The sequence below is a fragment of the Suillus clintonianus genome (genome assembly GCF_016758775.1).
Source record: "Suillus clintonianus strain FC179 chromosome Unknown DEU56scaffold_8, whole genome shotgun sequence".
NCBI lineage: Eukaryota > Fungi > Basidiomycota > Agaricomycetes > Boletales > Suillaceae > Suillus > Suillus clintonianus.
Window position 1 is genome coordinate 621,009 of NW_024539232.1, and position 26,127 is coordinate 647,135.

A 26,127-nucleotide genomic window follows, 5' to 3' on the forward strand; every position below is an offset into this window, starting at 1 on the left:
ATCAGATGAGGCCTCGTGCACATATCTTGTGGTAAGTACCACGCACTGCAAAAAACTTTGGAGCGAGATAATTTTACCGGTGGGTTTTGTTACCAATTAATATGTATCATTGTAGTGAGGTTCAAACGTGAACCACAGGCTGTCCACGCTGGAAAAAAATGACGTCCTGGCTGTTTAGGTGTGAAAGCCGCACATCGTACCCGGCCTCGTTTGCACATATTTACATGTCTCGTGACCGCTACAAACTCAACGTGTCAACCAAGTGTCAACTGAGAGGACTTCGTTCCTTCTCATCGGCATCTGCTGATAATTACTCTACCTGAGCCTAGTTTTTAGTTGAGGAGCTCATGGAACTAAGCAACCTGATCCACTTACGCTCTTGTGGCACCCTCTCCTATCACATTATGACTCTATGCTGGCTGAAGAGGATGTCTTCCCGGTTCCGCTCATCCGCATATCCAGTTGGCCTCGTAAAATAGATTTTTAATCCTGTAAGCAATGCAAATTTCACTTGCAGAGCTCACACTATACTACTACAATATCTCTAGCGTCCTGATGTCCATTGCGTCACAAACAGAAGCTATGTCCTTGGCCTCTGCGATGATATTGTGATCGGAAGCGATTCTCTTATACTCTCCACCGCGCTGCTGCGCTAGCAAAAGTGCGGCGAAAGGCTGCGCGAGGCGAATGATCAACCGTAACTCTCGCGACTGAGAGTCTAAATCAACGGGCTCGTTTTCTCCAGGAGATTCACTGAATGAATCTTCCAACGGAGATTCGAGCACAGACCCGTCCACGCTCTGCGTATCGTCTGCAAAGTCAGGAAGCCCGAGGTTGTGACGATTCCATGGAAGGACGAGGAAGAATGTCTGCCGACTCGTAGTGTGCTTTGTGCGCAAGAATTGAATCAGTTTGTCTTCGGTGCGGATTACCAAATCTTGAAGACCATCCGCCTTGACGTCATAAGTGAAACATGTCCCCGAGCCTTCACCACGCCTCCTTCTGACTTCCCTGATATGGAATGCGATGCAAGGTAGTTGCAGTCGGGCAATTGAAAAACGAGGAGCGCTGAGGTTGTCAAGGCGGGTAAAGATAATTGAAGCCGACTTCACAACCGCAGCATCATGTTGCAGCTCAAGGACCGACGTTTGCATCTTGTCTTCGGATAGAGATGGTAGTGTGCATGGAGGAGCTTTGTATGAGACAATATCGGCTGGAAGACAACTATTGAAGCTGGATGCTTTCCCCACCCAATCCAGGGCAGTGATGTCGCCCGAATGAGCAATAATCTCCTGCAAGAGTCGTCCTAGCGCGTTTTGTTTCTTCTCTCCGTAGATGACAGGTAGGTGGACGCCGAACATCCCAAACAATGAGTACGCGATGTCTTCCTGCAACGTGGTGACACGGCTCGATGCCCATTGAAGCTTCTCTCGGGCATCTCTCATCCCTGGCCGGAAGGAGACGAGCGCCTGTGCGTCTATGCCTGTTGAATCCTCCAGCTCCTGCATGATAACGACAGATTCCTTGTGGTTGGGTGAGATGTCGTCGAGATATGGGGTCCAATCTGCTTGGTAGAAGAGAAGAATTCGAGGAGCGAGGAATTCCTGAACAGTCCATCCTCGCGTATTCCAAACGCTATTTGCCAGCGTGCCGGACTTCGACAGAGGGCAAACATCGGACAAATAGACGATCGTGAGCGCTGAGAGGTGATACCAGACAAACATGGAGTTGACTGATTCTTGGAGCTCAACATTATTTTTCTGGTCGATACAGCATGTATCGCTCCATGCCCATTGATACCCTGCATCGCGGGCAATTTTGCAGAATGTCTGTAACTTCACCACGGTTCCGACTTCGTCCAAATCGTACACGGTTGTGTCCTGGATATCGTGCAGCAGCGGCTCCTTGCTTTCCCACCTGTGCGACAACATGGCCCAACGAAAGTACGCCTCTACTGCTTCTTCGATGTGTTTTGTTTGGAGGTTCGCATCCATTATTGATGAATAGAGCAGCTCATTATGCTCTGCGCTCGTCTTGAAGGTACGTATCTGTGCCTGTCTGTCGCATAAATTCCCAGTAGAGGTGTTGATCAGACGAATTGGAGCATTCTCCAATTGCGAGTGAATGGCTCTTCGGACAACATATTCTACGTCTGATGGACTGCCATATTGCTGACGCAGCTCTGGAGAAAGAGGTCGTCATCTTCGAGTTGACAGATGAGTTCTTCGGGACCTACTTCGTATCTGTGCATCTGGAGAGCCATCCAACTTCGAGAGCATGATTTGCAAGACCTTGACTGCTTCATCATAGCGTCGTGCTCCGTGAAGCGCTGCATGCTTAAGATCGTACCCAACATGAGATGAAGGGTCAAGTTCGATAACCTGTAGATCAGCGCAATCAGTTCAATTACTAGGGAAAATGATGCATGGTTCACCTTGTCCGCGTCATGAAGGGCTTCTGCATATAGGTTTTGTGCCAATTTTGCCTTACTGCATCGCGCAAAGATGGAGTGGCGTGAAGAATCTAGCACGATCGCTGCAGAATACATGTCAATGGCCATCTTGTAATCGCTGGCGGCGGCGGCATCTTCTCCCTTCGCGACACAGCGTGCCATGCAATCCTGCTTGAAGGCTAATCGACACAAGAATGGGTCTCGAGGTTCAAGTTGCCCGAGATCCTAACACAACTCACTGGTAGACCATTCGAGGCAGCTGGGCTTCGCAGCTTCTTCAATCATGCTCATCATATATTGATGAGATTCAACAGCTTCGATCACTCGATCGGTGCGGAGGAAAGCTTCGCATCGTCTCTGGTTGATGGTTCTCCACAACAAAGGTAGGTCTCCGCCGAGCTGTACAGTGTGTATGATCAATCAGTGAGGGTATAACCTCTATTAGATCATAGTGACGCACCGCCGTCGAAATAGGTTTGAAAGGTGTCATAGGATATACTATGTCGGTCACAGCGGGAATGGTGTTGTTAAACTGATTGGCGGCTTCGATGTATTGCCCGTCCTCGAAAGCAATCATTGCAAGCTGCACACGTAGTTATGACTGAGAAGTATACGTGATTATAGACGGAGTGTCTGACCTTGACTGCGCCTTGCAGTGCGTTGTCCCACTTAGGGCTACGAGGATCGAGTATGTCCTTGATAGACCGGAACCAGACATTCCCGTCGTCGTCTCCAATCACAAGCAGTTCTCCATTGGGAGAAATTGCGATACCAGTAATCCCCTGTGATATTAACGTCGGTGCTATTTGCTGGCGAGTCTTGGTGCTCCACAGATCCACAGTGTCTCCGGCGGCAGTAGCAACGAAAGAGCCATCGAAAGAGATGACGAACGAGCTGATCAGCCTGTAGTCGGTGGGGGTGCAAGGTTGACCGATCTGGTTGCCATTATGCGAGTCCCAGAACCTGACTATACAGTTAAATGATGTGGAGAGAAGTTGCAAACCGTCAGGCAACCACACAACACTCCGGATGGCATTGTTATTATAGCGATCACCATCGATCTTGAACAGAAGTTTGTTACTGTCGGTGCACCAAACCCGGATGTTGTCCCCTGACCCAGAGGCTAATTTTCGCCCATCTGGGCTGAATGCAACACTCCATACAAAGTGTTTATGACCCTCGAGTATTGCTAGCATATCGCGAGTCTCGGCATCCCATATAATAACCTTGTTATCACGCGACCCGCTAGCAAGTTTCTTGCCATCGGGGGAAAAGCACACCGAGTCCAGGATAAACAGGTAGTAGAATACCAAGTTCTGCTTGCTCCTTGCGGCGTCCCAGAGGATGATGGTTTTATCTTTTCCACAGCTCGCAATTTGCCTTTGGTTCGGCGATATGGTAACCCATCGCACCTCTTCCTTGTGTCCCACGAGTGGCCCTCCTACAAATTTTTTCTTCTCCACGTCCCAGATTCGTAGGGTTTTATCACGTGAACCAGTGACAAACCGTTGACCGTCTTTGAAGAACGCGACCACAGTGACATTAAGCTTGTGCCCTCTCTTTACTCGTTTTGGTGTCGGCACCCCTAACAAGTCACATTGGTTGTCGTCACTGCGCAGCTGTGTGTCGCCAACGATAACAAAGTAAGTGATCGAACAGGCAGAAAAAATACTGGACGAGAGCGCACCTGCGTGCCACTGAGAGCAAGAAGTTGTTGTCGTTGTCTCTGCACTTCTTCTTCATCCTGTATCCTTCCTTCCACGACTATGTCCTTGATAGGCTGGAACCAAACATTCCCGTCGTCGTCTCCAATCACAAGAAGTTCTCCATTGGGAGAAATTGCGATGCCGGTACTCCCCTGTGATATTAATGTCGGTCCTATTTGCTGGTGAGTCTTGGTGCTCCACAGCCGCACAGTATCAGACAAGGCAGTGACAATGAAAGAGCCATCGGAAGAGATGGCGAGCAAGTCGAACCAGCATCTCGTATCCAAGTGGGTGCAAGGTTGACCGATTTGGTTGCCATTATACGAGTTCCAAAATTTGACTGTGCTGTCATTTGATCCGGAGAGAAGTTGCTGACCGTCAGGTGACCACAACACAGTCGAAATGGATTCAACGTGAGCTTTTCGGATCTTGAACAGAAGTTCGTTTTCGTCGGTACACCAAACCCGGATGGTGCAGTCTGATGACGCGGAGGCTAATTTCAGCCCATCTGGGCTGAACACGACAGAGTTCACCAAAAGATCATGGCCTTGCAGTGTTGCGAGGATAGCACGAGTCTTCGCATCCCATATAACAACATCTCCATCAACCGACTCGTTACGCGACCCGCTAGCAAGTTTCTTGCCATCGGGGGAAAAGCACACAGAGAACACCTTCGCCGTGCACGGGAATGTCACTTTCTCCTTGCTGTCGATGTCCCAGACGACGAAACCCTCATCATCTCCACAACTCGCAATTCGCCTTTCATCTGGCGATATGGCAACTGATTCCACTTTTCTGGTGTGTCCCTCGAATGGCCCTCCTACACATGCTTGCTTCTTGACGTCCCAAATCCGCAGGGTTTTATCATATGAACCAGTGACGAACCGTCGACCGTCTTTGAAGAACGCGACTGCAATCACTTTATCTCCGTGCCCTCCCGTTATTCGTTTTGGCGTCGGCACCTCTGACATGTTGCATTGACCTAACAGAGAGATACGCTGTCGGCAGTATTTTGAAGTTGATAAGGAGCGTACTTTTGGGATATCGTTAAGTTGTGGGTCCTGGGTGGCGAGTACCACTGGATTTTTACCCTTATATAACCCAACTCATGCTTGTCAACGGTTCTTGTTCTGTGTTACCACGCTGCTACGGCATGTATCTCACGTCTCCTCTTCCACAGCCACTTTCATAGACGCCCGTCGTAACAACAAGCATCAGTACGTCCAAAAATACAACAATCTCAACGCCTACCTCAACGCTCAGCCATCCGCCAAGCAGAATAAGTACATTCTTATCCTCCAGCGTAGGTCTAAACACGAACATTTTATTAGTCAAGTTCGAGATCTTGCTGAGGATCTCGAACACCTGCGCGATGACTGGGGTGTTTGAGCGTGAGGAGGACTTCCGTGACAGTCTGTTGGAATGCGATGGGATGATGGTCAAAACTTACATGGTACGTGTTCGCCGCGCTTCTGGGTGCGACTTTCATAAGTTCACGCAGACGTGCGTACGACGCCATCAACGCCTGATGAGCCGCCAGGCTTTCCCAGTCTAAAGCCAGTATATTATTGCCCCTTTCAAGACTAGCAAGATAAATAACACGCACTGAAGAAGATATAACCTGTAGCTGGGTGGACTCAATGCGAAAAAGCCTGTATCATTGTATCAAGGCGTGCAAAAAAGACATGAACAAAAACGATCGTAGATTTTATCTGGGGCGGGAGTGAATCACCATCGCACTGAATCGCAGTACTTACTTGCCCTTTAGCCACTATAAGCAACACATTTTGGCACTTGAGGAAGGCTGCTCTCCAATACCACAGAAAGGAAAGAAGGATCGAAAAAGAACCGACCGGGGGAGGTTGTCGCCTTGGGTGCCATTACAGGCGCAAACTTCAAAATTCAGAGAGTTGCCTTTCAGCTCATCGTCGGTACTATCTGTGTGGACAAGTTCATATGTCAAGCGTCCACCGTCCGCTGTCGCAGCGACCAACCCGGAACGTTGACCGAAGTTTTAAAACTAAAATTGTAATATCACAGCCACAATTCAGATTTTTCCACGCTGCTCGAGGGTCGTGACTTACTTATGCTCGGTTCCTATGGCATGACTCTACACTGTGTGGTAGATCCACCACGACTCAAGATCAACTTCCGCCCACAGGCCTATGTCAGATTGGTTGGTGCTTTCCAGGTGGAAGTGTCCCATATGACTCTATCACTGAGAAGCTCTAACCCATCAAGTTGGCCTTGGGGAACGTCTCCTTACAATACCCACTGCGCACGTCCACTTTACATGCCATTTTTCCGATTACAACGCTACGCCTCTGTTCTATCACTCTAATGTGTCAACCTTCGAACAAGAATCGTGATATCGCACCACCATCACTTGAAATGGTGTTAAATGTAGAAACAAATATATCTCTGCGTTGGCGTCGCGGTGATTCGGGCGGGTAGATCATGGAAGAGAATAGATCTTCATTTGTCAGGTCTGTCAACTGCTTCAATCACCCCATATCACCTATCTCGATGACTTTCAAAGTTTAGGAACAGGCAAGGTTCGCTTTTTCATGCTCAGCTGTGCTCAGCGCAACCACACGACTCGCCAAGCCTGAGTCATGAGGGTAAGCAGTCATTCTGTCGCGGGCTATCACAATGTGGGTGGCATTGCTGCTTTTTGGGATGGATGTCATTGCAGGACTGATTAATATGAGGTCGTACATCATTCCGGTACCACTCGATGCACAACAGCTAGCAAGCTATGCCCTCGAGCCTAGCGTTAATAGGATTCCTCCAGCTTACGTCAGATGTAGAACTTCCTGGGGAACTTGCAGCTATCGATTCATAAATTTGCTGCAGATCTAATTCCGAAGTCGCCCGAGCATGGCGTTCCTATGGTGATGGATTGGTTTCGGGTGGAAGCAATGACGACCATAAAGCTCGACGTGGACCCGCTGTTACAAGCGACTGGGGCGGTAGGGACAAACGGCGCCTTCTCAGCTGGTAGGCTTGGTGAGGATTCAAGTAAACAATCGAGGGTTTGTCTATTAACATACGCTAAAATACAAAGCCCAGGGTAAGATCTATGCAAATACGTCAAAGTATGAACGAAAAATCATCAGAGATCCCCGTTCTTCAAAACGCATACAGCTATAATATCTCTAGTGTTCTGATGTCCATCATGTCATCCACAGAAGCTAGGTCCTTCACCTGTGCGATAACACTATGATCTGACGCGATTCTCTTATACTCCCCACCACGCTGCTGTGCCAGCAGGAATGCGCTGAATGGCTGGCCAAGGCGAGCGATCAACCTCAACGCTCTCGGGTGAGACTCTGAATCGACCGGCTCATCTTCACCAGGATATCCACTGAGCGTGTCGCTTGATGGAGACTCGGGCTCTGACCAATTGTCCACACTCTGCACGTCATCTTCAAGATCAGGCAGCTCGAGGTCATGACGATTCCACGGACGGATGAGCAATAGTAACTGTCGAGCAGCTATTGTCCGCGAGAACTGAGTCAGCTTATCTTGTGTGGTGATTAACAGGTCCTGAAGACCGTCTGCCTTGACATCATAGGTGAAACACGTCTCCTGTTCTTGACTGTGCCTGCGCTTGACTGCTGTAACAGGAAATACAATGCAAGGAAGTTGCAGTCGGGAGTTCGCGAAACGAGGAGCGTTGACGTTGTAGAGGAGGGTATACAGGTTCGAAGCCGACTCCACAGTCACAGTGTTCTGCAGCCTGGATACAGACATCTGCATCTCGTCTTCACGTAGAGGCGACGTGTATGGTATTGTTTTGTACGAGGAAATGTTAGCTGGGAGACAGCTATTGAATTCGGATGATTTTCCGACCCAATCCAGGGCGGTAATATCGCCCGACCGAGCAATGATCTCCTGTATGAGCCGACCGAGTGCATTTTGCTTTGTCTCGCCATAGATGACGGGTAGGTGGACACGGAAGATGCCAAACAATGAGTATGCGATGTCTTCCTGCAACGTCGTGACACGCGTCGACGCCCATTGGAGCTTCTCTCGGGCGCCTGTCATGCCTGGACGAAAGGCGACGAGTGCTTGTGCATTTATACCTGTCGAATCCTCCAATTCTTGCATGATGGTGATAGAGTCTTTATGGTTGAGAGAGTGGTTGTTAAGATCGTTTTGATAAAAGAGAATGACACAAGGAGCGAGGAATTCCTGAACAGTCCATCCTCGCGTGTTCCAAACACTGTTTGCCAGTGCGCCAGACTTTGCTGAAGGTGGGACATCTGACAGGTAGACGATCGTAAGAGCTGATTGACGATACCAAATGAACATGGAGTTGACCGATCGTTGAACCTCAACATTGTTGAAGCTGCATCAAAGATAAAAGCTCACCTCTGATAAAGAGAATCTGTCGTCACTGCCAGAGGCTTCATCAATTTCTGATGGATGCTTGCTTGAACTACTGTGATCGCCCGCCAATTTAGCATTATTAATATCGTTGTGACTGCACAGCTGTTCGCCATGCAGCATGAATAAAAAGGCAGCACAATAATGAAAAGAGCATACCTGCGTGTCGGTACAAGAAATGGATCGCTGCCAGAGTCGCTGTGCTTCTTCATCGGTTTCTATCCTTTCCTCCGCCGTGCCTCGCTTAAGTACGTCCTTGGTAGACCTGAACCAAACCTTTCCTTGGATATCTCCACTCACGAGTAGCCCTCCATCCCAAGAGATTGCAACACAATAAACCGGGTCGGGATGTTCGAGAGGCCGTCCTATTTGCTGGTGTGTCTCTGTGCTCCAAATTCGCACAGTCTTGTCATCCGAGGCGGTGGCAATAAAGGAGCCATCAGAAGAGATGGCAAGCAAGTAGATCGAGTTTGTGTGACCGGTACAAGGTTGATCGATCTGGGCTCCATTAGATGAGTTCCAGAACCTGACTGTTTTGTCGTCTGCAGCAGAGATAAGTTGTTGGGCGTCAGGTGACCACACAAGACTTCGAATTCGATTGTGAGCATAGAACTTGAGAAAACATTGAGCGATATTGATCAGCCAAATCTGAATGGAACGACCCGACGATCCGGAGGCTAATTTTAACCCATCTGAACTAAATGCAACACACCACACTGGACCATCATGAGGAAATATTGCGAGGACAGCACCAGTCTCCACATCCTATATAATAGCTGTTCCATCGTTTGACCCGCTAGCGAGTTTCTTGCCATCGGGGGAGAAGCACACCGAGTTCACCTCTTGAGTATGCTTCAGCAGCTCGAATACCATCTGCCTGCTCTTGACGTCCCAGATGATGGTTTTATCACCACCACTAGCAATCCACCTGGAGATACGGCAACTGATCGCACCCTGCTACTGTGTCCTTTGAATGGCCCTAGGACCTACCAATGTCCTTTTCTCCACATCCCAGATTCGCAGGGTGCAGTCCCACGAACCAGTAACGACCTGTCGATTGTCTTTGAAGAACGCGGATGCCCACACTGATTCCGTATGCCCTTGTGTCCTTCGCGGTGGCGTCGGTTGCCTTCTCAAAATTGAGAAATACGTATCTAGTGCTCCATCAACTTGAAGTGCCCGTGACATGTTGGCAAGTTGCTGCGTTGACCTAGACAGATATTTAGACGGCCAGTATTATTCGAAGTCAATCAGGAGCGTACGTTGGAGATATGTATACTAATCGCTGACGCTGATCAGGTTGTGTGTTATGAGTAAGTTGATAATGAAGGTACTTATCCACGGATTGCATATTACCACGCTGCCACGGCTTGGATCTCACGTCACTCATCCATCCATCAGTACTCTTTGAGGTTCACTTAGACGTGATCAAGGGAACGAGATGGTCATTGTGCCGCGAGCCAGCGGGGGACAATGTACGTATGCGAATGCTGGAAGATACTAACTATAATAAGGGTGGAACGAGAGGTTTCGGGCGAGGACTCGCAGCGTCTTCCGGCCCCGAGAAACTAACCTGGGACAGAGGGGTGAGCTGCGAGGGAGGGAGGGCCTCCTCGCTGCGACTGTACTGCAGGTGTTCTCCGGGCCCTTGTGGTCGGGAACTGAGGAGAGCGAGGTACTTGTATCGGGTGCGATGCAAGAAAGGGAGTGGAGGGAGGGGAAATCAAAACGAGCACAATGAAGTTTCCGAGGACGAATGGTGATCGTGGCACGGAGACAAGAAGCACAGTGCCACGTCATCCGTTCGCTCGAAGACAAAACTCTATTCCTCCGCTCGTACCTCGTTACATAATCTATCAACATGTACTGTGAACCCGCTCGAAAGAACAGGTCTCTGGTTCAATGAGATATTTCTTCTACTCGACTCACCCTTCGTAAGTTTAAGTCCATGCACTCTGCTTCACCACGAGGCGCCAACATCATTTTCTTCACCCTTTCGGTATCAGTGAGATGTTACATATCTGGCAGCGTCTCGAGCGGCGAGGTAAAACGCTGTGCCAACTGAACTCCTTTGTCTTCTTGCCCACATGGTAATGATTCGTGCATCCTGTGCAAGCTTTTCATTGTCCAGATTAATGCCTCGTCTGCGCTGGCGCCATATGTTGTGTTGATAGTTTACCCCTCCCCACTTATCTCTACGAGAGACAATGATCGAACATCATTCTTGACCGCCTGTCTATCGCCACCTACCTGTATGCTGCCTCGCCCACCCACGGACCTGTTCTGGTTGGTTGGTGCTTTCCAGGTGAGGCTGGTACCGAATGCGATTCACTGAGAAGGTCTAACCCATCTAGTTGGCTTGGGGCAGGCTGGGAAATGTCTTCTAACAAAGGTAACTCAATAATATGACGGTCATGAGTGAAGGAGTCTCTCACCTGAGGAGCTGTTTCATGCTTACTTGAGAGATGCAAACAACTTTGTAAAAACAATTCCTAATTATCACATCGATGGCTGGATCGAGGACAGCCAACCTACAACGAGATGAAGACGGGCACAGCAGATTCCAGAAGGCCTGGGAGGATACGCGAAGTGTTTTGTCTCTGTATTGACACTGGAGAGTCCTGCGACTGCCCTATGAACACAAGATGAATACGCAGATGCTATACCGCATCATACTCACACTACGTGTGTTGGGTACGGTGGTGTTCCATGGCTCCACCACCGAGAAACTTCAGCCCCCATCACATCGGCCTGGTGACGTTCGAGCTTGGGCCGAGTAAGTTCACCTTCCCATATCACATCTGTATACAGAGTATCGTATGACTTTACTGTGGTGTTCCGCGTTATTTGAAACCATGCGTAAGAAACCTCGGCGATCTTGATGAGAGCCCGTCTAAAGAAATTTATGCACTTCAACAACCAACTAAGCCATCAACTGCCATCTGCCATGCAAACTGTAATTGCACTTGGGAGACTCCGAGGTGCATCAGAACCTCGATACACGTTAAATTGAATGGTCACCAATGCTGGGTGAATTATTTGAGTCCATGACAGAGCTGGATGCCTCGGAAAACTCCCTATCTGCTTGAAATGTTGATATAGCTCCACCAACACAACATAGCGGATGACTTTAATAACGTGTGGCAGAGTATTGATGACAGGAACGACGCGGATAGCATCGACGGATAATGCACATTGAGGTCTTGACTGCGCGATGAATGCATGTATGCCTGACTCGCAACAAGGTGCTTGCTGCGAAAGCGAACACGTCAGTCATTCAAGACAGAACAAAAATGAACAGTATGCTCACGTCCGCTTGGAGGTGGGTCTTTTTCAGCTTGAGAAGTGGTCTGGATAGAGAGTTATTGCGAGAGTTCGGGAGAACAGCATGGTGGCCGCTATCTGCACGTTGTGGTTGAAATTTGAGAGTTGAGGCTTCACGGGGCAAAGGATGCGGGGTATGCCTCCGGATGACGACGATACCTCGTCAATCAATTTCATCGATGGCACCTGTATGCGAAGCCCATGACCTAGCAGAGTCGCAAAGTATCTTTGAGGAACTACCCATGCGTCACTTTTGCCATGTACGTGGTCGACACCGATCACATGAAGACGAAACTGACAAGCAACCATCCACGTTCGAAAATCGTGATTCCGAATACACAGTTAGGACTCCATTGATTCAAGTCTGAAACAGGGACAGTGTTGAAGATGTACACCAATGAAGCAGGCTGAGTGGGGGCGGGCTGACAAAGTTTCCCGGTTTCTCCAAATGAAAAAGGACGGTACTGAAGTTATACTGGCAGCGGGGTCTCTGGGTAGGCCAGGTTGACTGTGAATGAGTGAATGAAAATGCATCTACATGCACGGGTACTTCCATATTCTTCAAGGCGTGATTGATGTGTGAGAGAAGTCTTGAAGTAGTAGTGAGTCACGGACGTGACGGTACATAATTTTTGACTCATTAGTCACGGCCCTATAGGGAGTAGGCACTTGCCATCATCAATTGAACCATGCTGTGACACCTTGACCTACGACGTACCGGTACGTTGGCCTCATGAGTATGTGTTCGTACACCCTGAATCCACCCACTTTGCCATGACCGGTAACTGCCTATTAACACTGTCATTTCATGCCTCCGCCATGCTGTCGCTTGAAGGTGTAAGTATTAGTTGCAAGATTCCCATCGACGTGAATCACCTTCTGCTCAACATAATTTTCAGCATTGCTGTGTGCCGCGACAGACGTCAGGACTATCTCGACCGACCGACTCAACAACTAGGGAACTTGACATCCATGAGATAAGTGATTGAAAAAATTACAGAATATGCAGGATATCCCTTCGCGAGCCATTATTCTGCATTGGTAACAGCGATTTGGAGCCCATTGGGTGGAATTCTTCTGTTGAGGACAGGAGAAATAGCCGAGGGAAAGTGCGTGAGTGCAAGCCCCCTCCCTCTCGCCCTCACGAGTCCTCATCATTTCGTTTGCCCGTAAAGCAAGCAGCCGTCTGCGTCTGAGTGACCTGTGGTGAGGTGGAATGCTTCTGTTGGGGACAGGAGAAATAGCCGAGGGAAAGCGCATGAGTGCAAGCCCCCTCCCTCTCGCCCTCCCGAATTCTCATCATTTTGTTTGCCCGTAAAGCAAGCAGCCGCCAGCTTCTGAGTGACCTGTGGCGAGGTGGAATGCATCCGTTGAGGATAGGAGAAAGTGCGTGAGTGCAAGCTCCCTCCCTCTCGCCCTCCCGAGTCCTCATCATTTCGTTTGCCCATAAAGCAAGCAGCCGTCAGCGTCTGAGTGACCTGTGGCGAGGTGGAATGCTTCCATTGAGGACAGGAGAAAGTGCGTGAGTGCAAGCTCCCTCCCTCTCGCCCTCCCGAGTCCTCATCATTTTGTTTGCCCGTAAAACAAGCAGACATCAGAATCTGAGTAACCTATGGCGACCGCCATATACAAAATTAAATGTAGCACTCACCTTCAAGCTCTTGGTGCGTTTTGATCCCATACTTGTTCAAGAGGGGTAATGATGATATCCACTAAGGCGGAACAAGATCTGAACAAGCTGAAGTTTACAAACAAACTTACGAGGCTGAAGGCATCTTCAAGCGAATTTCTTTCTGCATGAAACTCCTCTCGCTTGTTGATAATAGCCACCCAGAGAGTTTGCCTGTATCTCGTTCAATTGTCTATGCCACAAAATAATCAGAAGAAATCAAAACATGCCTTGCAACGGTTAGCACTTAATCAGATGGTTATGCTGTTGGTGCTAAGAGTATTCTAGACTTGTATAATCATGTTTCCGCAGCATCAGATTTTTTTTGATTTCGTAAGTTCCATTGGAAGTGTGGTAGATGTGTGCCGGATTATTGAACTGTGGCCGCATTGTGATTTGATTGTCCCACATTTTACCCTTCCACAATTTTCTCCCGTTCTGCTAGCCACCTTCGTTGTTGATCGCAGGCCTCCACAGACGCAGTGGCATTATTTGTTCACTGAAAGTACACTGTGGATGTTTTAAGACAAGTGTCCACAACTCGTTATTTAAAGGTGATTTGTGGTCCGACCAAAATTCTCAAGTGGCGTTCATTGAATTTGCCCTTTCACATCGTTTTCCACTTTCTCATCCTGATCACTGCGATGTTGTCTGGCGGTCACCTCCAGTCAGGCCCAAGGGCCACTCAGAATTCGATCATCACTGCATCCTCATCAGGAGCACAACAACCGAATGCTTCGTCTGATCTCCCTGTTTTGCTATACCCTTTAGACGTGACCAGCCCTCCACCCTCTATTTACCCCTTCACACCCTCAATGTCATATACCGTACACTGAGCCCCTGAATCATATCCCGTCTCTCGCAACACACAATGTCCGGACCTCCGAAATGTAGCCAAGCTATACCTTATCCCTATCTCTCGGCAGGATAACTCTGCATCCCAGTCTCCACCGGACATACCCCTCAGCAGGATCTGCCCTGCTTCCCTATACATCGGACGTCTTATTCATCGGTCCTCCTCCTGCATACCTCGGATCTCCTTTTCGTCGGACGTCCTATTCGTCAAATCCCACCCATGTCATCCACTCGTCCACTCGTCCGCTCGTCCGCTCGTCCTGTATTCGTCGGACGTCCTATACGTCAGACCCACTCGGGTTCACTTAACCCCTAAGCATCGGACCCTAAACATCGGACCTACTCAGATCCTGAGCTTCGGACCCAGGTCCACTTAACCCCTAAAACATCGGATCCACTTCACAGTTCATCTCCGTCCCCATTTCCCGTGATCCGCTTGACAGTTCATTTCCGGTCCTGCTCCTATTCTGTTACCCCATTTGTATAGTCCCCTTGTCCTAACTGTTGCGACAGAAGTCGTGTTTGAACTGGGATAATTCAACGAAGAGGACACATCCTCTAAGTTATCAATCAAGAGTCGGGATGTCAATATACCCGGTAGCCTTAGCCGTCGGAATATGACTAAAGGATAGGTAAGCTTCTAAGGCGGAGCCGAAGAAGGGTTTCGCTGTCGACTATGAAGTCTAGGCGAGAGATCAGTATCGACTCAAAGACGAATAGTCTAAGAGAATCAAAGGCAATATCGACTCAAGGATAGCAATCCAAGAGTATAGCAGTTCGTAGTCAGGATCAGGAGATCAGGTAATCGTTCAGGTAAAACCCAGTAGATTCAAGTTAGGGAAATACAGTACAATGGAGTCAAATATATATAGGGAAATAGGAACAGTGTTCAGGGCAGGTCAAGGAACTAAAGGTAGATATATCAGGAAGGTGGAGTCGAGGGTATATGACCATGAGGTCAGGGATAAGGGTTCACGAGAAGATCAAGGGAGATAGAAGTACAGGTCATGAGGCAGAAGATCAAGGGTTCAAAGGAAGCATCTAGCTTCTGTCACAGAAGGTCAGGGTTGGCGGGGATCAAGAAGTGTGCATCAAGCATCATGGTGAATCGTGAAGAGGTGATGGTTGTGATGGTGTGACAGAGTGAAAGGGTGAGAAAAAGATAGGGGGGCCATGTTACTGTAACACTAACCCCTATATGCCCGGATCTGTTTGACAGTTAATGTCCGACTTCATTCTCGATCATACCTCCTATGCCCGGATCTATTCGATACTTCATCTCCGTTTCTGTTCCTGTATTATTTTCCTTGCGCCTGTCAGTTTAACCTTTCCATATGTTCCTCGCGTTGACCCGGATCTCCGCTGACTCCGTCCCCGTCGCACATGTCCATAGTATATAATACCTTGTAAACTCGTAGTAGTTTCCTCAGTCCGAATATCACCTTAGATTATCCTCATTCCTGTTTCCTCGGACCCGGATCCATTTCCATGGGCCCGGGTCCACTTCCCTGTCCAACCTCTGTGTCCTGGGATTGATTCCTCGGGCTATACTCTGCCTCTACCTTCGGGTAGTCTACCTCTGTCAGTTTCTACTCTGGACATTGTCTAGTGTAGTCTTACCTCTAGCTTCTGTCCTCTCGGACTTCCTGTCCTTCTGTCCCCTCGGACTTCCTGTCTTTCCGTCCTTACACCTGTCTGTTCTGTCCCCCACATCCGCCGGACTAAAGCCCCTATTCTCCGGGTGTACTAAGCCCCTATTGTCCGGCGGACTAATCCTCTTATGTCAGCCGGACTAATCCCCTTATGTCGGCCGGACCAATCCTCTTATGTCGGCCGGACTAACCCTCCTTACGTCGGCCGACGAACCCCCTTTATGTTGGCCGGACTAATCCTCTTATGTCGGCCGGACTAACCCTCCTTATGTCAGCCGACGAACTCCCTTTATGTTGGCCGGACTAATCCTCTTATGTCGGCCGGACTAACCCTCCTTACATCGGCTGACGAACCCCCTTTATGTCGGCCGGACTAACCCTATGATCGGCCGGACTAACCCTCCTTACGTCGGCCGGACTAACCCCCTGAACATCGGCCTGACTCTTCCTCGAAAAGCCTACCAGACTTGTCCCCTTGAAGTCCACCGGGATTCATCATCCTCCCTCGGACTTTGTTTCTAGCCATCGGAAATTAAGGGCACGTACTCGGGTAAGGGGCGCAGCGCACGAGCTGAAGCCAAGCCCTTCGGATCCGCCCCTTGAGCACGGTCTTAACACTCAAGCACAGCAGAGGCTTGCACCCTGCAAATTCCTCCGCAATCATACGTGTATGGTCCCTTTTGTGCCTCGCGTGTTTTGGCCGAGGGAGGTTTTGGAAGGGCTATAGTAGCACAAGACCTTGCTTCACAGCGTTTGCTGTGTCTCAAGGTCTTTAGAAGGGACCATATGTTGCGCAAGCGCGACAAAGAGAACCTTTTCACCGAGCTGGCCGTTTACAAACATATTGCGGCTTTGAGGTCGCATCCAGACACTATCTTTTTGATGGAGCTCAAAATGAGCTTCCAGACAAAAGATCATATTTGTTTTGTGATGGTAGGTGGTTCTCCCCTGCACACTATTTTATTTCATTGATACGCATCTCTAGGATCTGATGGCGGGTGATCTTCATCATTTGTTGACTCATGGCCGTAAATATTGCCGCAAAAACACCAGTAGATGGAGCGCCCAAATGGTGAGTAGTTGCCGTTCCTGGGTTTCGCTGTCTCATAACTCCTACTTTGAAGGCACTCGGCATAAATGCTCTTCATGAGATGGGCATTATCCATCGCGACATAAAAGCCGAAAATATCCTGGTCGACATTCGAGAAAATGTCAAGATAGCAGATTTCGGTCTGAGCTACATTTCTGAAGTTCCCTTGGATCCAAAGGGGGAGTACATATCAGATGTCCAGGGCACAATCTATTGTATGGTGCCTGAGATGTTGTGTAATTTGGACGTCAATAGTATGAAGTACGGGCCACCCGTGGACTGGTGGTCGTTTGGATGCGTGTTGTATGAGTTGATGTCGAAGGACAATATGGCACGTTCAAGTTTCGCATCTTTCTTCGCTGCTATTTCACTTATACCATCTTGCCAGCCTCTCTTTGATACGGTGGACGACATACTTGATTTTCTTCTTTGGGACTCCGGGTATGAGTCGTTACCTGAGTTTGATGAGCTGGATATCTCTGTTGCTGACTTGGTTGTGGGAGTAAGCTTTGTGTTGTTCATTTTTCAACGCTATCACTTATCTACACCGTGATAGCTCCTCGAACCCTTGCCCTCATATCGGTATGGGTTCGAACAGGTTAAGAGTCATAAGTATTTCAAGAAAGAAGATGAGACATCAGAATTTGACGACCCCTATGCTCCTGGTAGGTTGAATTTGATTTGTCTGTCAACACTGTGCTTAAAATTTATTTCAGCTCTTCAGCGTGCAGAACAACCTGAAATGGTGCCAGACTTGGCAGATGAACAGACTCACGTAGGAGACATATGGTGTCCCCGTTTTCCCTGGCGGTCACCACACACCTCAAATGTGAATTGGAGGAAACCCCAGGCTGGGGGTGGTTTCTTCCCTACGATGCCCTTCGATTTGTAATTATTTCATCGAGCCTCTCAACTATATTTCAAGTTCTTCATTTTACTGCGATTCTTTCCCTTCTTGCTACAAATAATCTCCAAATGCACTTCAGATTAGACGCGCCTTGGTGCCCCCTCTTTTCATTCACGTACATAGTTCATTCTCTTCATCTCACAATCGTTCCTTGTCTCCATGTAGTGGTGGAATCGCCCCCAGTGGGTATTTGAAGATTTGACTCGATTTGTAATGATAATAGCTGATTTGGTAGATTGACTCAGTCACGCAAGGAAAACCACGATGTTGGTAGAGTCCGATGCTCGGGTGCATCTCCAGAAGGTGTGTTTGAATGTGACAAAAGTACTAATATGTAGGATGATTTGCATCCAACTTCTGCGGTGCAAAACCTTTAAGTACTTATTCAAATGCCCTTTCATCTGTCACCAATTCATGCTCACATACTCAACCTCTGTGACGTCTCCATGAAATTTATGCCCGACCTCAGTGATCACAATGCAGATCGTTGACGATCCCTCAACTTAGCATAACCCTGGAGGTTTCTTATGCACCTTCATGTAAATGTGCATTTTGCTTTGGTGCTGTCTTTCTCCATCGTTGCAGAACACACCATAATTTCTGCCAGACATCACAAGGTCAGAATATATGACTTCGAGCGTCAAGTTATCCATACTGTACCAAGCTGGTCACTGGAATATCGATGCGCTGTAGAGAGTTATATCTCTACAGGCTCGTATCCCCCCATTTGTACGTTGACCTCATCCCTATCCCCATGTATTCCCAGTCCTATAGAGACACACACGACACGCGCGACCTTCCGCGCTCTTCCGCAGAGCGCACGACACATCAGCAACATTCCGCACCCTTCCGCGATCCGGCGCATTGATCAGAATACCCTCCCATGTCCTGTCCTGTCTGTCTGGTACTGTTGGTGTGTACTCTCACTGTCATCTCCGTCTCTGACCACATCCAGGGTCTTGTTAAATACTGTTACATACACATCCGCTCCCTATACGCTTCCGCGCAGCCTATCCGCTTCCCTTACGTTTTATTACCCTGAGAGCGCACGTAGCGACCTACATATCTAGAAGGCTTGGAGGATTTTCGGACTTACTTACTTTTCCCTTACTTGGACTCACTATCTGTTTTCCGCTTAGTTGCGCATAGAGCGCTATTAACATCACTGCATTTGTCTATCATTTCCCTATTCTTGTGAAGACTCGCCTCTCAGGTCAAGGAGCCTGCCTATTATCTTCCACCGCCATTCCTCTACTCTGCGCATATCGTGCACATTCCGACTCTTCCACACGACTCGCGTGTTCCGCGCATTCATCGCATCAGCCCCGCGCGTTCCTGTGCGTCTTCGCATTCTTCCGACTCGAGCCTTTCTCTTGATCCCTCTCATCATTTAGAGAGATTGCCTCAGTAGCATCCCCTAAGGGACGAATCTACTAAGCTTGCCTCTCGAGGTAGATATTCTCGTGACTCCCCGGAGTTCGCATCCCTATTTCCTCACCCACAGCACTACAAGTCGAGAAAAATGAAAAGGCAGCGTGGTGTGGAGTGACCCAAAACAGCGTGAGGCTTATGCTCATTGTTCTATGACTTGTTCCATGACTCTACCCCATCGTGCTAGCCTGCTGAGATGTTCGAGTGCATGCTAATATTTCCAATATCATTCATGTTGGTCAGCCGAATGACAGACACCTCCACGCATCAAATGACATCCCAAGGGCCAGAACAATCTCGGGGGTTCACATCTTCGACAATGGCAATGAGTGGCATACCGAGTTGAAAATGAGCATGCCCATACCTTGTGTCTGTCTGGGCGGAAACTCTGGTGCCGATTCGTATCCGGGTATTTCAACCGGGGGGTAGCAGTGTTGAAATTTTGGGCAAGGTCAGTGGGAAGTCTGATGAGGGAGGTGCCCAGCTGGTGAGTACTTGGAATCAGTCAGACACAGACCAGGCGTCCCTGTCATATTGATGCATGAATGTGTTGTAGTTGTAAGGTAAGAGTGATGCAACACTGTTACAATCCATAGGCAGGTAAATAGGGTGCATCATAATGCATCACTGATGCAGCAGGATGCATCAGCAATGCTATATGATGCATGCCTGCGATGCTTGCTATGATGCATCATTTGATGCGGTGCTGTCCATTTACGGGATGTAGCGCGTTTGGCGGGTTGTCCATTTACAGTATGTAGCGTGTTTGGCGGCTTCTGGCAATACAGCGGGATATGATGCATTATTTTCTCAGAGCGCCCTCCCGCCCGCCTTCTTTGATGGGCGGTATTATCCATTTATGGTATTCAGCGGGTTCTAGGTTCTGGAAATACAGCTGGTATGGGTTCTGGCAATACAGTGGGTATGGTGGGTGCACGAGCAGTATTCCACCTTGTTACTTATCCTCAGCGCTCAATTTCAGCATATGGCCGCAGGTACAGATGCGTCTCGGTGGGTTCTGGGCCAATGGCGGGTACGGTGCACCAGCAGCATTCCACTTTGTTATTACTGATCCTCCGCGCTCAATTCTAGCAATATGGCTGCAGGTACAGATGCATCTCGGCGGGTACGGTGCACCAGCATACGGCTGGTACGGGTTCTGGCAGGGTACGGTGCACCAGCAGCATTCCACATTCTTGCTAATAGTAATCCTCAGCGCTCAATCACATTCCACCTTGTTGTTAATCCTCAGGCGCTCAATTCTAGCAATATGAATATGGCCACATGTACAGCTGCATCTCGGCAGGTTCTGGGCAGACGGGCTACTAGTACTACTATCTATCAATTGACACTGTTACCAAGTACATAGTGAGTAATGCATCACTCTCCCTACAACCAAATTTCATGAAGTCCGTACTTAGCACAAAATGTACATAGCGAGTAATGCATCACTCTCCTACAACCAAATTTCATGAAGTCCGTAGCACAAAATTTTGGTGATGCATCAATTTTAGCAGTTTCATTCTCACACACCTATTCTCGCTCACAGTCAAACATTAGCATTTGAACCATGCGCGCAAAATGATGTATTATATTTCTCGTCAGGTACAAGATAACTATTGGATTGAGTAGGGACATTATATTAAGAAATTAGCAAGACTATGATGATGGCAGCATGAAGAACAACCATACTAGACCTTTGCCCGCTTCTTCCTAAGAGCTCTTAGCAGGCATCGAAAAAAAAGAGCAGGATAACATACTGTTGAGCACCCGCAGACCCGTTCTGCGCAGGCCGTTTCATGGAAGGACCAGTACCAATCGCATCTGCCAGCTCGTTACGCCTGGACTTAACTGGGACACGCTTAGATGCACGTGTGTTCATAGACTCGTCGTTGGTAATTCCACCAGGAGCTACATCCCCTGATGAACTAGACTCAGCTCCGGGTGGGTTAGTAATCGTGGGGGTGGTGGCGGCCTTGGGCTTGTGGATGGCCTTGGGTTTTGGCTTGGGTTTTGAAGCGGCCTTCGGTTTTTGGGTGGCCTTGGGCTTAAGGATTGTTTTTTTGGTGATCGGCTTGGTTATGACAGCGGAGAGAGAGTTGGGTGTACCCCGAGGTGGGTTGGGATGAGGCAAGATGGGGAGCGAGTCAAGCGAGGGTGGGTTGGGATGAGGCAAGACTGGGAGCGAGTCAGCACTGGACTCATGCAGACTAGTGCGCTCAGCAGAAACCGGCGATAAATTTTGCTGCAGCCAAGCAGCAGCAGAGGCCGGAGACGTTTGGAAGACTGGATCAGTCCAATTAAGATCTTGCCACGTATTAGGGAATGAGAAGCTGGGGGTCGACACAGAGGGGTTGTAGACCGGTGTAAACCCATCAATGGACATGAGAGGGGCAGTATATGCCGGAGTAAAATAACTAGGAACTGAAGTGGTGGACATTTGGGGCGCATAGAATGGTCCGAACGAGTTGGGAACCGAATTGGTGGTCGGAGGTATGTATACTGGTAAATACAAATGAGGAATTGGTGCAGAGACACCATCATAGTTAGAGTAGTTAGAGTATGATGATGATGCATCAGACTGCAGGGGTACATCAACCTGTGAATAGATATGTATTGCAAACGAAAGGGTACGTACCATTGCACCTATTGATGCATCAGGCGTGGATCCTGATGCATCAGATGCATCACCCAGTGAAGCATCAGGCAGCGGCAAGGAGCCTTGTGATGCATCAGGCGGATGCATCAGCTGATGATAAAAAAAGTATAAAGACCGACCAATCTACTCACCTTCATTATCCTCTTGCTCCTCTTCCCCTTGACCAAAGGACTCAATGTCATTGTCCTCTTCGACGTCGTCATGGCCATCAGGCACCTCTTCACCATACACTTCCTCACCGCACTCCATGTCCTACATTCCCTACAGCAATGCTAGGCTTGCGTTTGTCGGATGCTGCATGATATAAACTAGGTAAGTCAACTAGCAACAGATTAAAAACGCATGGAAGATGATTTTTGCATATTGCTGAAACACCTCTAGGAAATTCCTATCGGCCGTTGGGTATAACTGGGTGAAGGTTCTGCCTTGTGGAGTTTCAGAGGGATGGCAACTTGAGTACGTCAGTGTGAGTCCCAAAACAGTTTATACCCGATACGTAAACTCACGATAATGAGGCCATATCCCAGTCGTTTCTTGGATCTGGACCAGCAAACATGAAGGACACGAGGAAACCGGTCTTCTTCTTGACCAATTGCGCAAATCACCGCCAGATAATAGGTAAGTCGTCTATGCCCCTGCTTGAATGTTAACTATTGAACTCTATTCACAGAAACCACTTACTGCGCAATTCCCTCCGCATCAAATGGCACACAGTCATCCTCGCTGTCCTTGTCTAAATAATTCTTCTTGCCAGACCTCTCGTGAGTTTTCCACTGCTTCTTGTACATGTCACGAATATGAACCTTGACCTCCTCATCCTCATCATTCAACAGCTCCTTAGAAAATTTACGCCCCAGCGCAATTTGTCTGCCCGACGACACCTTCCCAGCCTCTTCTTCGGCCTTTACCAATGGTTTGATCCGCTCGTCGTAGTAGATATCGGAGTACAACTCAGCCTCGGACTTAGCACGTCGTTTTGGCTGCAGCACGTCATCGAAGACAGTTGACTCCTTTTTCAGGCTACGGTTTTTCTTGGACACATTCGCACGCCAACGAAACCAAGTCCGGAGTTGCTGAAGTACGTCAGTAAATAGTGACATGTTCATTATAGATGGGCTTACTATTTTGCGCCTGTTTTCAGCTTCTCCCACCTCAATATGTTGCTCCGGCGAAAGGGCGTCAGCAGCAATGTCGGGAAATACTACCGCTTCCTCTGGGAACTGTTTAAACCAGTCCCCGATCAAGGTGGGCCAATAATCTTTCTCCTTCACGTGCTCTGTGAGATATTGGGGAAGGCACTCTTGAAGCCACTCCGTTTGTACGTCTGAGGTCCAGCGTGCGGCAGGCATGACAAGATCTTGTACGTTGAATGAGGTCACTGCAAGATTAAATGCGCGCGCTTCAAGTTGTCCCAAAAAATGAAAATGGTGTGTAAACTTATGTATGCTATACCTGTTGGATTCTGTTGGATTCTGTCTCACGCACAGGCCTAAGTTGTCTTGAACAGTGCAATCAACCACCTGAAGGAGCAGTATGGTAGATCAGTTAGATACTTCGTCCATAGCTAACTTGAAACATATAAATAGAAGTATCAAGCACATTGTTCTAATTTTATCTAGGCACCTTGAGATCCGATCAATTGAAGTCTAAATCTAAGCCATCCCCCGCCTCGGTGTTAGTACTCCCAGCGTCCTCGATCCGATCAATCAAAGCGCCATCCCCCTGGGCCTCGATGTTAGTACTCCCACCGTCCTCAATGTCGCTGCTGGCAGGCTTGTCACCTGTGACTACAGGCTGCTGCACTTCCTGCCATGCAGCCAGCTCCCACTGTTGTTGTCCCAGTCGTGGCAACTCCAACTCCCACTGTCCAGGACGCTACACTTCCTGCCGTGCAGCCAGCTCCCACTACATGTCCTGCTGTGCAGCCAGCTCCCGCTGCCGTTGTCCCAGTCATGGCACCTCCCACTGTCATTGTCCAGGCTGCTACATGTCCTGCTGTGCAGCCAGCTCCCGCCGTGGAACCTCCCGCTGTCATCGTCCAGGCCACTGCACTTCCTGCTGTGGAGAACCATCCTACCCCAACAGCACGCTCTGGCTTCTACGGTTTTCCGCATCTCCCGCTGACTGAGGTCGTCATCAATGGTGAGACATGGGGACAGCAGCATTATTGTGGATTTGCATTCAATGTCCCGCGTGCTGCGGCCCTCGGTCCATTCTACCTCATCACCCGTGGTTCCCGGGTAGGTGTCTTCGAAACATGGTGCATATTTTCATTGGTTCCATGTTCCTGCTCTGATTCTCATTCTCTTTCAGGCAACACACATCCCCATATGTGCTTGGTGTTAGCTGCTCCTCTTTCAGCCGCTGCAAATCGCTGCATGATGGTCTGATTCGCATGCTTGATGCGATAGATCTCGGAGAAGCACAGTGGCTTCCTTAAGTGGACAATGTGCGACTCTCAAACTTGTTACATTTTTGACATTTTTTTTTGCTTGTACCTACCTCGGAGAAGCGCAATGGTTGCCTTAAGTAGTCAATATGTGACTCTCGAACTCTGGACATTTTTGTATATACTGTATGGATGCATCTATGTACCAATTGTGATAAATACTATAAGTGATCCGCCACTCAATCAAGCACTTCCAGAAGTGCGAATCAGGGATACAGAGACCGAGGCAGAGAATCACCGCTGCCTTTGAAGTGTAATGATGTCAGATGTGCGTAGGCAGGATAATTAGCAGACTTCAAGGACAGATGGAACTAGCAGACTTCAGACTTCAGGACAGATGGAACTAGCTCGCATTACTTTAGAATGTGTTATCAGTACAGTATGTATGATACAAAGACCGAAGCAGAGAAACACCGGCTGCCTTTGAAGCGCGAGAATGTCAGATGTGTGTGGGCAGGATAATTAGCAGACTTCAGGACATATGGAACTAGCAGACTTCAAACTTTGGGACCTTTGGGACAGATGGAACTAGCTCGCACTACTTCAGAATGTCTTATCAGTACGTTTGGTAGGTGGTAGGATACAAAGACCGTGGCAGAGAAACACCGGCTGCCTTAGGATGTCAGATGTGCATGGACAGGATAATTAGCAGACTTTAGGAACAGATGGAACTAGCCGACTTTAGACTTTGGGACAGATAGAACTAGCTCGCACTACTTACTTCAGAATGAGTTACCAGTTTATTAATATTGGTAGGAGACAAAGACTGAGACAGAGTCTGGTCAGTAATTACATCAATGACTGATTGTGCATCATCATGTGACAATGTCAACGATGACAACAGTTGCAATACGACATCTGAAAAATATATGGATTACTGAAGTATTTTGAGTAAGCGACAGGCAAGAACGCACCTAAGCTGCTTTGAGCATCGTCATTGGATGGGCTGGTGTTGGTGGTGGCCATTGTTGGGAAGTCAAATGAGTGAGATACAGCTATACAGTACAGAAGATAAATACTCACCCACTGGAACTTCGACCAAGGATGACGACCACGATATCGATGGAGAATCACCTGCACGATGCCAACTTACGTTTGAAGCAAGTTTGAGAGCCCCTTCAGTGACAAATCCCGTATTATACGGGTCACCCGACCTACATAATATCCCGTGTAATACGGCCAGCGGATCATGGGCCGATGTTATGTATATTCCCGATGTTGACAGGTGGGCCGGGAGGAATATTATTTCCGATGGAGACGGGTGGGCCCATATATGCTGATGTGATATATATCATCAATGATGGCGGATGGGCCGGGAGAAATATTATGATGGAGATGGGTGGGCCCATGATTAATATGTAGAGTAGGATTGACATATATTAATAGACCTGAGGAGAGATGTATAACAAATATTATTATATAGACCGGTGGGCCGATGTAGGGGTATATTAGATAGACCGGTGGGCCGATGTGGGGAAATATTAGATAGACCGGTGGGCCAATGTGGGGTAATATTAGATAGACCGGTGGGCCAACGTGGG

At 48.5% G+C, this 26,127-nt stretch overlaps 6 protein-coding genes across 6 annotated transcripts; 2 read left to right on the forward strand and 4 right to left on the reverse strand.

The window, feature by feature from the left end:
* Nucleotides 1-225: 225 nt before the first annotated feature.
* DEU56DRAFT_554993 (WD40-repeat-containing domain protein) lies at nt 226-5,329 on the reverse strand. The gene is made up of 7 exons (XM_041346786.1): nt 4,140-5,329; nt 3,091-4,071; nt 2,913-3,035; nt 2,692-2,851; nt 2,435-2,631; nt 2,237-2,381; nt 226-2,182 (listed from the first exon to the last, which is right to left on the reverse strand). Exons 1-7 carry the CDS (start codon nt 5,127-5,129, stop codon nt 534-536), a joined length of 4,245 nt encoding a protein of 1,414 aa, XP_041213302.1. The 5' UTR covers nt 5,130-5,329; the 3' UTR covers nt 226-533.
* Nucleotides 5,330-7,305: 1,976 nt separating this feature from the next.
* On the reverse strand, nt 7,306-9,738 carry DEU56DRAFT_908364 (WD40-repeat-containing domain protein; the record flags this gene model as incomplete). Its single annotated transcript, XM_041356990.1, has 5 exons — nt 7,306-8,496; nt 8,536-8,655; nt 8,710-9,315; nt 9,382-9,507; nt 9,541-9,738. 5 exons carry the CDS (start codon nt 9,736-9,738, stop codon nt 7,306-7,308), a joined length of 2,241 nt encoding a protein of 746 aa, XP_041213303.1.
* Nucleotides 9,739-16,932: 7,194 nt separating this feature from the next.
* DEU56DRAFT_960493 (kinase-like domain-containing protein) lies at nt 16,933-17,792 on the forward strand (the record flags this gene model as incomplete). Its single annotated transcript, XM_041359320.1, has 4 exons — nt 16,933-16,983; nt 17,036-17,122; nt 17,175-17,642; nt 17,697-17,792. Coding segments are annotated over 4 exons (702 nt in total), but the record flags the coding sequence as incomplete, so codon positions are not given.
* A 3,409-nt stretch (nt 17,793-21,201) lies between these two features.
* On the reverse strand, nt 21,202-22,386 carry DEU56DRAFT_908366 (uncharacterized protein; the record flags this gene model as incomplete). Its single annotated transcript, XM_041356991.1, has 3 exons — nt 21,202-22,059; nt 22,117-22,199; nt 22,269-22,386. 3 exons carry the CDS (start codon nt 22,384-22,386, stop codon nt 21,202-21,204), a joined length of 1,059 nt encoding a protein of 352 aa, XP_041213305.1.
* Nucleotides 22,387-22,738: 352 nt separating this feature from the next.
* Nucleotides 22,739-23,486, reverse strand: DEU56DRAFT_908367 (uncharacterized protein; the record flags this gene model as incomplete). Its single annotated transcript, XM_041356992.1, has 3 exons — nt 22,739-22,772; nt 22,819-23,210; nt 23,259-23,486. 3 exons carry the CDS (start codon nt 23,484-23,486, stop codon nt 22,739-22,741), a joined length of 654 nt encoding a protein of 217 aa, XP_041213306.1.
* Nucleotides 23,487-24,089: 603 nt separating this feature from the next.
* Nucleotides 24,090-24,577, forward strand: DEU56DRAFT_728141 (uncharacterized protein; the record flags this gene model as incomplete). The annotated part of the gene is made up of 2 exons (XM_041348030.1): nt 24,090-24,397; nt 24,451-24,577. The coding sequence occupies 2 exons, from the start codon at nt 24,090-24,092 to the stop codon at nt 24,575-24,577; spliced, it is 435 nt and encodes a 144-aa protein (XP_041213307.1).
* Between the last annotated feature and the right edge of the window lie 1,550 nt (nt 24,578-26,127).